The 13,823-nt window shown below is 42.6% G+C and overlaps 1 protein-coding gene across 1 annotated transcript in view; it reads left to right on the forward strand.

Annotated features, from left to right (window-relative positions):
- Window positions 1-296: 296 nt before the first annotated feature.
- Window positions 297-13,823, forward strand: part of RRAS2 (RAS related 2) — a 79,566-nt gene continuing 66,039 nt past the window's right edge. Inside the window, exon 1 of the mRNA XM_040258316.1 lies at window positions 297-680. Coding sequence (XP_040114250.1) covers window positions 573-680 — 108 coding nt within the window. The 5' untranslated portion in view covers window positions 297-572. The remainder of the gene's footprint in view (window positions 681-13,823) is intronic.

Consider the following 13,823-nt stretch of genomic DNA (forward strand, 5'->3'; position numbering starts at 1 on the left):
ATCCCTGACAATTCCTGACATACAGTTATGCTCACACACTGTCTAACTGTCTTCTTCCAGCTCCCACACTTTCACACACACACTCCTCACTCGCACAGGCACACGCGTGCACACCCCGCTCAGTCCAGGAACTGGAGGGGCACACCGAGGGGGTCTGAGCCCTACAAGCTCAGCGCCCGAATCTCAGTCCGGCCCAGCGCTGCCCCGCCCCGCCCCGCCCCACCCCCTCATGCATATGCAGCATCTCGGCCCAGCGGCCCGGCCCCCAGACGGCCATTTGTAGCGGCGCTGGAGGCTGCGTTCGGCAGGCGCTGCGAAGTCGTGTGGAGGAGCGCGCCCCCCGGCCGCCGCAGCCCCTCGCCGTTGCGGTCCCCTAGCTTCTCCGCGCTTCGGGCGGGACCCGACCAGCCCAGGCGCCGCGGTGCCGTTCTGACGGGCTCTCCAGCAGCTCCCGGCGCCCGGGACCCCCGCCCGGCCGCACGCCCGCAGCCCGCCGGCCGCACACGTCCCCGGAGCCGGGCCTAAGGCGGGCGGCGGCTCGGCGTGGCCGGGCTGGGCTCGGCGGCGTCCCCATGGCCGCGGCCGGCTGGCGGGACGGCTCCGGCCAGGAGAAGTACCGGCTGGTGGTGGTCGGCGGAGGCGGCGTGGGCAAATCGGCGCTCACCATCCAGTTCATCCAGGTACCTGGAGCGGGCCTGCCCAGGGCGCCGGGGCGGCGGCGGCGGAGGGCGGGGGCTCCCGCTACCTGTGGCGGGGCGGACGCAGGGACCCCGCCCCGGAGGCGCCGCGCAGGCCGGGGTTGAGGGGCGCGGGTCGGCTCTGCCCTCCTGTTCTGCGGTCTGGGCGTCCAGCTCTTGCCTGCCGGGCGCCTAGCTCGGCGTCCCGGGAGTCGGGCTTCTCAGGAATGTGTCCGGGAGGGCGGAGTTGGCAGGGTGGGAAGCGCAGATCCACCTTATCGCTCCGGCCGCGGCCCGAGCTCTTAGGGAGAGGCAGCGCCGCCGCGCCGAGCTTCCTGCCGTGAGGCCGGGGCGCGGGGCGTAGGGCGTGGGGCTGGAGCCCCGCGCGCTGGGTTTCTAGCCGCCCGGGCCGCCTCCTGCACGGTGGGTGCGATCGCGGTGGCAACTTGGCTCCGCGTGGTCTACGAGCTTCTCCGCGCACGCCGAGCCGGAGCTGCCCGCTTCAAGCGGTGTGTTTCTCTTTGTGTGTGTTTGTGCTTTTCTTTTAAGTAATCTCTTAGGTAATATGTCCGGGGGGGGAGTGTGTGATAATACCCCAGGGAAATGGTGGCCTCGAGGAAGTTAAGAATGTTCTCTGATAGGGGTGAGACCATTTCCTAGGAATTCCTGGTGCCTTCCTGCCTCTCGCCGTGCCAAGGTGAAGTTTAGGGTGGGCCAGGCTAGGAGACGACCGACCGAGTCGTGCGTTCTGTGTCAGTTCCAGCCACTGTCTCCCCCACCCCCAGTCCTCTCTGGTATGGAGGCGGAAAGTCGGGTTGTAAAGGAAAGGGAGGTCAAATTCTTGGTTCTTAGGATTTGCTTGTGGTAGGAGGTTTGAGTGATCTTTTTGGGGACTATTAAAGAGAGAAGCTCCGATATCTCTCTGCTTTTGTCAACCTAAAAGGTGTGGCGTATAGTGGGAGAAAATGAAGGTACAGCGTTGTAACAGGTAACAAAGATACATATCAAGAGTGTTGTTAAAATGCTTTGGTGAAATATACCTGTTTGAGCCATTTGCTTTCAGTTGGCATACTTGAATAGCGTATTTCGTTTCACTTAATGTATATAGTGACATTAAAATACAGAGTTCTGTAACATATATGTGATTGTTACCTGTCCAGTTGACTAAATGAGCAATAATTGCTGTTATACCATTTCAGTGTATTAAAAAAGTGCTGCTGAAACCTTTGTATCCAGGAAGAGATGTTTATGTAATGAGCATTTACAGTATACTCGTTAGTGGGTTAAAAAAAAAAATCACACTGAGTAAGAGGTGAGATTGGCTTTAGTATAGGAGGCTGCAGAATTGGAGACGCTGTCATGCTATTTCTCATGGGGTCAGGAGAGGCTTTAAGTAACTGGCAAAGCAAGACAATTTATAGTTAACTTTTTTTGGGAGCTGTAGCTAGGGGGAGGTGGGAGGTTGGCTAGGAGAGAGAATAATCCTGGGTTCCTGTATTAATAAATAGCGTTACCTAAAAGATTTAAACCACAATACATCTTTAGCTTTTTTTGATGGGGGTCGGGGAATCCATCTCTATTTGAATCTGTACGTTAATTGTTAAGATATTGGAGCTTTTTGTTTTTGGAAATAGTATTAGAAACTATTAAAATGACAGTGATTTGTTTGCTTAATGATTTTCTAAATTCGTTTGTTAAAGAAGCACTTCCTTTATGAATAGTGATGTACTTAGTTACTCTAGATGATTTAAAAGAAGTAAAACAGGTGTGAGCTTTGAGTCATGCAGAGTTGAGTGCTAAATCTTGCTGTGTTGTTTATTTCTTGGGAGAACATTGCCAATATATTATTTGGCTTCTCTGAACCTCAATTATCTTTTCAGTAAAACAGGTCTAATCACACATTCTTCATAATCCTTTAAATTAAGGGACCATCCTTAGCTTTGTATCTAGTGTATACTATGTGCTCCGTTAATGATGGCTCTTATAAGCTTATGTGTACACTTATGTTAACACATTTAAATGCAAAGGGAGTTCTGAATTGAGGAAAAGTCTGTTTGGGAAGGATTGATAAAAGGACTGTGTAGGCGTGATGGTGGAAAGAGAGGGCATGAGGGGGGGCAGTCATATGCTAGTTTGGAGAGAGGAGGTGTAGGCAAGGAGGGGAGGGGGATTGGCCCCTTACTTGGGACCAGTGGAAGGGAGGAACGTGGGCTCTGACTTTGAGAAGGCTTTCTGGAGAGGTAGAAGAAGCCAGACCTGGATGGAGTCTCAGCTCTACCACTTGCTGCCTGTGTAATCTTAGGCAAATTACTTAACCTCTGGGTACCGTAGTTTTTTCCGACTGTAAGTTGGGGAAATACAAAGTACACTTACAGTTCTGAAAATTAACATCTGTCCAGGGCCTGGAACAATGTCTGGTGCATAGTAAGGCCACAAACATTATCATTATTACTATGTTAACCTTAGCTTATGGAGCCAAGGTGACTATCATCTATACTTAATAGAACTGCTATTTATTGTCCAGCTCCTGGGAAATTAAAATTCACTGTTGCGATGGTCTCGCACTAGTAATGGAAGGAGAGGAGTCTGCAGAAAGATAATAATCTTAACGGGCGGAAATCAGTCCTCTTTGTAGGTAATCAGGATGACACAAATCAGTTTTATTTATTTTATAAGACTCTTGAGATACAGCACTGTTTTTTTACAGTGTTCAGTATGTATTTTTCTATTATGTAATCTTGAGTAGAAAAAATATAATGAAAGAATTTGGGAGTGGAGAACTTAAATCCCAACTTTCTTTAAATTGTTGCCTTTTATATATAAAGAGGGCTTCCCTGGTGGCTGAGACGGTAAAGTGTCTGTCTGTAATGCAGGAGACCTGGGTTCGATCCCTGGGTTGGGAAGATCCCCTGGAGAAGGAAATGGCAGTCCACTCCAGTACTCTTGCCTGGAAAATCTCATGGACGGAGGAGCCTGGTAGGCTACAGTCCGTGGGGTCACAGAGAGTTGGACATGACTGAGTGACTTCACTTTCTTTCTTTCTATGCATATAAAGAGCTACAAAATTAGGAAATTAAGGCAATAATTACTTGATTGAGATGGCTTTTCCTGTTTAAAAATGAATGCAACACATCATGAAACATCCATGACTGATAATATAAAATATTATTAAGAATAAATGTACGTACATGAACTCCTTGTTTCTGTTCATAGTTTTCTGAAAGTTCTGTTGGTAAATAGAAGCCCTTGATGATGAGTGGACTCTGTAGTTAGAAAATGATTTTAACACTGTACAGAGTGAAATGGAGAAGAGAGTTGGCTCTCTGGGTTCTAGGTCTCCCTCCTCAGGTGACTCTGGAGATTCTTTGAGTCTTCTGTAATCTCTTCCGGGCTTTATTTTCTTCTCCATAAAATGTTGGGCTTAGGTGAACAGATCGCCTCCTCACTCCTGTGTGATTGATATTTAGGTAATGAATGCTGATCCCATTTTGAGTTGGGAAAACTTGATCAGTTGGGAGTTGATTTTCAGAAATAATGGAGTAACCATTGTGGTTTCTGGCAACTCTGAGAAAAGACCATACATGTTTTACCCAAAGAGGAATTTCCCAGCCTCTGTTCTTCATTTAGCATCCTTACTTGTTATTCACAGTTTGTCAGATTTTGAGCTGTGTAGGGGTAGCTGACTTCTCAGGTATCAAGTTTTAGTCAGTCTTACAACCTGTTAGCCTGGACTTGACTCAGATGTTGCTTTTTACGTAATTTATCTTTTGTGCAATCCCCTTCCATTGCTTTTTCCTGGGACAGATCTTAGAGATTTCAAGGCACATGCATTTGTGTTAAAGTTAATTGATCTTGGTAAGTTTAGATTCCTGAATTGCTTTCTGTTGCTCCATCTTGAACACGTGCCCTGCAATTCGAAATCACTTAAAGTAACTTTTTATCTAAGAATTTGAAATTATACTGTGGATGGCATTGCAGACTTGATGGACATGAATGTGAGTAAGCTCTGGGAGTTGGTGGTGGACAGAGAAGCCTGGCGTGCTGCAGTCCATGGGTTTGCGGAGCTGGACACGACTGAGCGACTGAATTGAACTATGGACTTGTCTTTTAGTGTGAAAATTACTATTCTACATTTTCAGAGTAGTTTACAAATGAATTCTTAGCATTGAAAAATAAGGTACTCCTCCTAGTGGTGTTTTACATACTAGAGATTTCCTCATTTTGTTAGGATGAAATGGTTCTGTTGGCAGTTCTAGATACACATGATCGGCACTCAAGAAAGAACGCCTTCTTTTAGAGAATGACCACTTTTGTTAGAGGAGAAATTCTAAACCAGAGAGTCTTAAAACTCATTATTCTTATTCATTTCTGACTTGTGTGTGTGTGTGTACGTGTGCACATGCAGATGTGTGCCAGCCTGTGTCTTGTCTTGGAATGGGAAGTTGAAGGAGTTTAGTGGGGATACTTCTGTTGAGTAGGTTAAGAATTCTGCTTTCCCTTGGTATAGTACCATTCGAAGGCAAAATGATGACAGGCAGCTGCCTACTGGAATGGGATTTTTTAATTCGTCTGTATTACTGAAATGTTAAGGGTCTTTCCTAAGCTTTTAAATTAGCCTGGTTAATTCAGTGAGGAAAATTAGTAAAGTGAGGAAGGAGAGCAGAAAGACTTTCTTGAAGCTGTATTATTTAAATTTTTTTTAAGTTTTCTTTTTCAAATTAAAATTGATCTCATAAAAGAGAAACAGATTTTGTGATGCTACATGAACTTGTTAATTCATTTCTTTTTTTTTCTTCCTTTCGCTAAGGAAAAATAGAAGTCTCTTAGTGTATTTGTTTCTTGTTGCAAAGTGATAATGAGTAAAAGACTTTGACTCTACTTGTAAACAACATAGGGTTAATTGTCATTGAATCTTCCTGAATGACCTTGATCTTGAATTAATTTGGCTAGAGCCACCCAGTCTGGGGTTGAGATTGAAACTTCAAGTAATGTCCTTGGTAGGCTTTTGATTTACTTCTATTTTTCAAAGGAAAATGTCTCTCAGGCCTTTATGAAAAAGACAAAGATGTGTATACATTTACTCACATATTTTCTGTGTAGTTCTGAAGGAAGCAAAGAAATATGACTAAAATTGTGCTACTGGAGTTATTTGTAAATTATATTGTAGTTTCAGCATTTTGTAAAAGCAATATGATTGGTTATTGGTTATGTAACATTAAATAGTTTAATTAAAATATATTTACAGAATTTGTAAATGTTCAGTACTGGATGTATGGATATACATGCCAACATGATAGCCGATGTTGCTTTTTAAAAAACTTTTACCTAGTTTTCCCAAATGCTACCATTTTACCATATTTGTTTTATTCCCCCCAAATAAACAGTTTTTTCCTGAATCATCTGAGTGTAAGTTGAAGACAGTGCCCTTTTATTTTTAAATACTTCCTTGTATATTTCCTAAATGCAAGGGTACTTGCTTATAAACATAATATATAACCTAAATCATAAATTAATATTGATATCTTATTAATGTAATATACAGAACTTAGATTTTGCCAGTTGTCCAAATAGTGCCCTTTATAGCAAAAGAAAAATCTCAGATCATGCAGTACATTTTGTTTCCGTGTCTTTAATCTGGAACAGTTCTTTCATCTTTATTTTTAAAATGTTTGTTTGGCTGCGTCTGGTGTTGGTTGCAGCACGTATTGATCTTTGTTGCATCATGTGGGGTCTTTTGTTGCAGCGCAGGTTCTCTAATTGTCTTGAGGGCTCTGGAGCATGAGGACTCAGTAGTTGGGGTGTGTAGGCTTAGTTGCTCCATGGCAGGTGGAGTCTTAGTTCCTGGACCAGGGATTGAACCCGTGTCCCCTTGCGTTGCAAGGCAGATTCTTAACCACTGGACCACCAAGGAAGTCCCAAGTCTTTGTGTTTTATGACATGGACATTTTTGAATACAAGTTAGTTATGTATAGAGTTCCTTCAGTTTGAATTTGTTTCTTCGTGGTTTCTTCATTCATTTTGGGCGCAGGAATAGCAGAAGTTTCTGTAGTTGATTTAACAGCATAGGTATTTACCTTTTGACTCAGTGCTCCCAAATCAACAAATTTACCCTGGAAATGTACTTCCAGTAGCATTAAAATATAAGTGCATGGGGCCACAGCATTGTTTGTAATTTAAAAAATTAGAAGCAGCCTACAGGATAGAGAGGGGTTGAATAGAATATGGTACATTCACCCAGTAGAGCATTCTGCAGCTATAAAAAGAACTGATGGGAAATGCGTTCCAGGATAAATTGTTCAGTGAAAAATACAAAGTACAAAGGTATTTACTGTATTTGTAATATATTACTTTTAGTGTAGGAAAGAAGAGGAAATAAAATAACAAACGTATTTACTGATTGGGGCAAAAAAGCACAGAAATGGGTAAATCAGAGGTTAAAGAGATGACTGGTGAGCTCTGTGTGTGGGTAGGGATAAGGGGAAAGGGATTGAGGGCCTCTTCTGAGGATCCTTTTCTAATTCATGGAACCATGTTTAAGGTTTCACACAGTATATAAACAGCAAACACCAATAAAATCAAGGGTGGAATACTAACAAATAAACTGAACCTTATTTCAAATGACTGACATAACCAAACTGAAGGAGGAAAAGAAAAAAAAAGTAATGTAACTTTTGAACCCAGCATTCGGACTATGTCCTCAGGATAAAGACGAACTCTAAACAAACACTGAACTCTGGATAACAGGCCTTTTTTTTTTCCCCCATCTTCCTCACAGCAGCATAGGGTTTGCAATTCTGAAACAATTTTCTATCCTAGGATTAAGTAGATAAGTAAATATGTTGTGGAAAATGGGAGCCAAGTTCCTCACAGCCGAAGAAGGGAGTTATAAGTGTGGAAAGGGTGAAGGCTAGGAAGCACTCGAAGCAAAGTTGGAATTGAGGACACTGGCATAAGATTGTTAGGGGAAGCACACTGACTGAAACCGCCCACCCTGACCAGACACCGTAATGACCATTTGCGTGAGTTATTTTATGACAGGAGGTCCTGGTAAGGAACAGGAAACTAACAAGGCACCGCCAGCCAGAAGAGTTCAGGAAAGGTCAAAAGGAGACGCCATGTGTCCGACCACCTCCCAGAATCCTTCTAGCTGGCATCCATCTTGGCTGAGCAGTGTGTGCACCACCAGGAAGGACTCTGAGTCAGTGACTGGCTAAAGAAAACCGAGAGGCTAACCCCATCACAGTAAAGCCCAAGCCGCTGTGAACCGAAAGCTGTGAACTGCATGGCAGAGCAGTTCTCCTGGGGTCCCTTACCCTCCTGCTCTGCCCAGATGCCCCTTCCCAGTAACGTCTCTTGCTTTGTTAGCACGTGTGTCTCCTTGGACAGTTCATTTCCAAGTGTTAGACAAGAGCCCACTCTTGGGCCCTGGAAGCGGTCCCCCATCTGAGAACTCAGTTTAAAAAGTATACACTAAGATATAGAAATAGGTGTGTGTGGCTGCTCATACACACATCTATACATCTTTTTTCCAGCTATGTCTGCTGAGCGTGCATAGAAACAATGACCCCTTATTAGCAGTGAGAACACCTAACGCCAGATCTTGGGTGCTAAATACCATTCTTTACTAAAAGGAACCTTGGAGAAATGACTGATCCCTGGGCTGGGGCAGGGAGAAGTAGAAGATGAACTTGGAGCATCTTTACCAGGAAGTAAAGAGGTGCTCAGTGTCTACTACAAATTGTCTCTTGCCAAGAGCATTGCCAGTGACTGAACAACAAGGGCATTTGCCATCTGCTTCTGTGGAGATTGAACCCTGTGCTCCTGCCACTGTTGACCTTCAACAGCCCCCGAGGGAGTTCAGATGTAATGCAGTACTCTGTGTCCAGGGAATCCGGTGGGACAAGTCTTTAGATAGTTGGATACTTTGAGGAACTGATGTTATGATCCCAGTCCTTGTATCTCCTCATATCTAGAAAAGCACTAAGTCCCTCCATTGATGACATCAGATCCTTGTGACTAGCAGAAAACCTTTTGTAAAATGAGTGCTTAATGGTGTTGAACTCCTGCTTCACCCAAACCTTGTATCTTGGCCTTCCCCCACTGCCTCTTTGGAGGCGTCTCTCAGAGCTATGTGAGGAGCTGCCTTCTGGGCGGCAGTTCTCATTTTGCCCTAAATGAAACTTGACTTGCAGCTCTCAAGTTGTGCACCGGTTTTGGTCGACATCAAAAAACAAAATGATGGTGGCATGTCAAAGAGACAGAGCCAGCCTGGAAGAAGGCCCACTGGCTAACACTGAGATAAGCCTCCCAGGTGGTGCTAGTGGTAAAGAACCTGCCTGCCAGTGCAGGAGATGTAAGAAACCTGGGTTTGATCCCTGGAGATCCCTTGGAGGAGGGCAGGGCCACCTGCTTCCTTGCTTGGAGAATCCCATGGACAGGGGAGCCTGGCAGGCTGTGACCCATGGGGTCACAAAGAGACATGACTGAAGTGACATGCAACTTTGTGATAGTCTCATCATCAAAATAATGATAGTAATTGATTATTGCCCATAAATAAAAAATCTAAGAATCCATAGGGATAAATAAATTAAGGAGGAAGGGAAGTTCTTCCTTAGATTTGATGAGTAAACATGGAAGAAATAGTGGAATTAGAAAATCAACATTTGGCAGTCAAACAGCTGATTTAAGTAAGAATCATGCTGCTCCTAAGTCACTTCAGTCGTGTCCGACTCTGTGCGACCCCATAGACGGCAGCCCACCAGGCTCCCTCATCCCTGGGATTCTCTAGGCAAGAACACTGGAGTGGGTTGCCATTTCCTTCTCCAATGCGTGAAAGTGAAAAGTGAAAGTGAAATCGCTCAGTAAGAATCATAAATGGATTTAAAAGTAGTGGGTAAAAGTTTGAGAGTAGCTGGATATTAACATAGTTGTAAAGTATCTGCCCATAGTGAGTGAATGAAGTCGCTCAGTCGTGTCCGACTCTTTGCGACCCCGTGGACTGTAGCTTACCAGGCTCCTCCATTCGTGGGGTTCTCCAGGCAAGAATACTGAAGTGGGTTGCCATTTCCTTCTTCAGGGGATCTTCCCGACCCAGGGATCGAACCCAGGTCTACAGCATTGCAGGCAGACGCTTTCCCTCTTAGCCACATAAGGTATTGTTAATTATCAAGAAGATAATAGCCACATGGAAGAAACCTGGCTGATGCTTTGACCGAAGTGATCCAAGTTAACATTTTGACATTGCTTTAGGAAAAGATAATCAGCAGAGTTTTATTCAGTTATGCTAGTGAGATCTGGTCTTCACAGTTACCTTAGCTAGGTTCGGATTGAAAATAAGCCTGAAGGACCCACCTTGAGGCAAAAAGGGAACCAACTTTCTCTCTAAGGAGAAAATTTTTGCTTAATTTTATAGGCAGATGCCCTTTGAGGAAAACATTGATAGTTAAGCCAATTCAGATTTTGGCCACGATTTTAGCATGATATCCTTACTTTGCACTAATCTTGCCTTTTGCTATGTAGGTTTTCCTCCCTTGTGTTGTGTGGTGGATTTGAAAAATAAATTCTTTCTCTCTCCCTCTTTTTTTATTTTTACTACTTGGATTTACCTTAAAATTATTCATATTCTTAAACATTCAATTAGAATAGTTGCCATTTCTAGTTGTAGAAAATGAGGAATTTAGCAGTTTTGTTTGCTGTTTTCACTCACCCTTTTCATAAATTTCAGTTCAGTCACTCATTCGTGTCCGACTCTTTGCGACCCCATGAACCACAGCACACCAGGCCTCCCTGTCCATCACCAACTCCAGGAGGTTACCCAAACCCATGTCCATTGAGTTGGTGATGCCATCCAACCATCTCATCCTCTGTCGTCCCCTTCTCCTCCTGCCCTCAATCTTTCCCAGCATCAGGGTCTTTTCAAATGAGTCACCTCTTCATATGAGGTGGCCAAAGTATTGGAGTTTCAGCTTCAGCATCAGTCCTTCCAATGAACAACCAGGACTGATCTCCTTTAGGATGGGCTGGTTGGATCTCCTGTCCTTAACCAAAAGTGTGTGTGACTGCACTGTTTTAAGAGATTGTTTTTTGTCTTTTGCATTTGATTTTGTTATTGTAATAGTAAATATTGTTGTTCAGTCGCTCAGTCGTGTCCAACTCTTTGTGACCCCATAGACTGCAGCCTGCCAGGCTTCTCTCTCCTTCACCATCTTCTGGAGTTTGCTCAAATTTATGTCCATTGAGTCAGTGATGCCATCCAATCATCCTGCCCTCTCCTTTCTCATTAGGAACTAGTGCTTTTATTTGCCATTTCTTACCATTCTAACTAATTTCAGTTCTAACAAGCAATCCTCATGAACAGCTGGTTTTTATTTTGAATTGTAATTTAGAGAACACTTTCAAGTACTTTTAAAGATTAACCTTACATTAATTTTTAAGATTCAGTTTTAATATTAAAATTTTACTTTTGCATGATAAATAATGAGTATAAAATTATTGGGTCCTAAGATTTTTGTATTGAAACAGTTGGAGGTACTGCTTTACTTATCTTTCATGTCTTTGCTTTTATCTCACTAGCCTCAAGTTTCTATTCTGCAGGAATAACTTGTTTTCTGTTTGTATGGTTGTAGCCTTCTTTTATCATTGGAAATGGAAACATTTGTCAGGATATGACTGGAAGTATTTCTGTGTTCACTAGTTTTCCCTGAGAAATGATGAAACATTCTCAGGTCTGGGAAGATTTTCTTCTTCATTTTTGAAGTCATTTTCTCAATTATCTTCTGAAATACCTATTGTGCATTGATTCTTTGAAATCATTGTTTCATATATTCTTAAGTTAATCAGTGAAAAGGCTAAGATAGTCTGTCTCCATTCAAGAATTTGTCACATTTGCCTTCTGTATCACTGAAATTTCTGGATGTCAGATTGAAGTACTCTCTTAAACAGATATAATAGATGCTACTGCTAAGTCACTTCAGTTGTGTCCAACTCTGTGCGACCCCATAGACAGCAGCCCACCAGGCTCCCCTGTCCCTAGGATTTTCCAGGCAAGAACCCTGGAGTGGGTTGCCATTTCCTTCTCTAATGCATGAAAGTAAAAAGTGAAAGTGAAGTCACTCAGTCATATCTGACTCTTAGCGACCCCATGGACTGCAGCCTACCAGGCTCCTCCGTCCGTGGGATTTTCCAGGCAAGAGTTCTGGAGTGGGGTGCCATTGCCTTCTCTGAATACCCTTGATATTTCAGTCTAATAGTAATCAGTAGTGATGTTCTTTTGTCTTAAGGCCACAAAACTGGTATTTTTAAAGCTTGGTACTGCTTAAAGAAAAAATTCTTGCCAGGGAAGGGTTTTTTCTTGAGTGGCAGAATGTGTTTTTTAAATTTATCCTCTTATGATGAGTTGACCTTAGTCATTCTTGGTGTTGGAAGTAAAGAACTGGCTTTGATCTCTTTGCTGTTCAGGGGACTCGCAAGTCTTCTCCAGACTCTTCAGACTCTCCAGTCTTCTCCAGACCACAATTCAAAAGCATCAGTTCTTAGTGCTCAGCCTTCTTTGTGGTCCAACTTTCACATCCATACATGACTACTGGAAAAACAGTAGCTTTGACTATATGTACCTTTGTTGGCAAAGTAATGTCTGCTTTTTAATACACTATTTAGGTTTGTCATAGCTTTCATTTTTTTCATTTTCACTTCATTTTGTTTTGTTTTTTTTTTTTTTTTTTTTTGGAGAATTAGGGATGGTTAAGAGGATAGTTTTCAAGTTTATTAATACTTAAAATTTAACCTTTCTGCATTGCAGCAAGTAGAAGCAGCTTTGAAAGATAGTCAGGGGAGTGTGTGTGTCTGTGTGTGAAGCTGTAAAATGCATATCAAGGCAAAGGTGTTTTTGTTGTAGGTACAGAAATCAGTATGGCCTAGACTCAAAAGCTGCAGTGCTTGCTTCAGTGTGTGTATGTGTGTGTTGGGGGCGGGGGGCGGCAGCATGTGTGTATGTAACCTGAAATATGCTTATTTTATGTGTATTTTGTATAGATTTTTCCCCACTATTTCATACATAAACTTCTTTTATGCTTTCTCCTTTCTTATTTATTTATTGGCTGTGCTGGGTCTTTGTTGCTGCATGAAGGTTTTCTCTAGTTGTGCCAAGTGGGGCCTGCTCTCTACTTGTGGTGCACAGACTTCTCACTGTGGTGGCTTCTCTAGCTGCAGAGCACAGGCTCGAGGCTCACCGGCTTCAGTAGTTGTGGCGTGCACAGGTTCTAGAGTGCAGGCTCAGTAGTTGTGGCACATGAGCTTAATTGCCCCGTGGCATGTGGAATCTTCCTGGACCAGGGATCAAACCTGTGTCTCTTGCATTGGCAGTCAGATTTTTAACCACTGGACTGACTACCAGGGAAGTCCTCCTTTCTTTAAAAAATGAGAATAATTGCTATTTATTTCTTACAGTACTGCTTTAAGTAACTTCTCTGCTATAATTTATATTTTTAAATGTATTAAAGGATTCCTAGTAAGAGGTTTTCTAGAATGTTTCTTACATTACCATCATCATAAAGTCTGTAGTATCCTTTCTAAGACTGATTTTGCATTGTTTGTTTGAAATGAAATGTTGTGCTCTTTATGAATTCTTAGATAACTTTAATTTCAGTTTAGATATCCCCTTAATTTTGATGTGATTTAAATTTGGGGAAGGATTGAGTGGCTCTCTTTCTAAATTCCTAGCTTTGATGGGCTATGGTCAAAGAATGTGACCTGTAAATTCCCTGTTTTGGAACATTAAGAAGTTTTAATGGACAAACATGCCGTTGATTTTTGTAAATATTCCAAGAACAAGAGAGAAGAATATTTGTAGCTTATAAGGTGCAAGGTTTTACATAAATCTGTTCTAGAATTTGTTGATTGTATTATTCAAATCTTCTGTAGACTTTTTTCTTCAGTATTCTGTAAAACTCTGAAATACGTTGATTAAATTTCCCATGAAGATTATGTTTTAATTTTTTCCTTGCGTTTCTAATTTTGCTTTATTTTGATATCATTATTTGGTATATAAAGTGTTAATGATTACATCTTTCTGATAAGTAAATAGTATCAGTCTTGTGCCAAGTTTTACTTTGAATGTCAACCTGTAGTATTAATGTTGCCATTTTGGAT

Source organism: Oryx dammah, unplaced genomic scaffold, assembly GCF_014754425.2.
Source record: "Oryx dammah isolate SB20612 unplaced genomic scaffold, SCBI_Odam_1.1 HiC_scaffold_17, whole genome shotgun sequence".
In the NCBI taxonomy this organism is placed as follows: Eukaryota; Metazoa; Chordata; class Mammalia; order Artiodactyla; family Bovidae; genus Oryx; species Oryx dammah.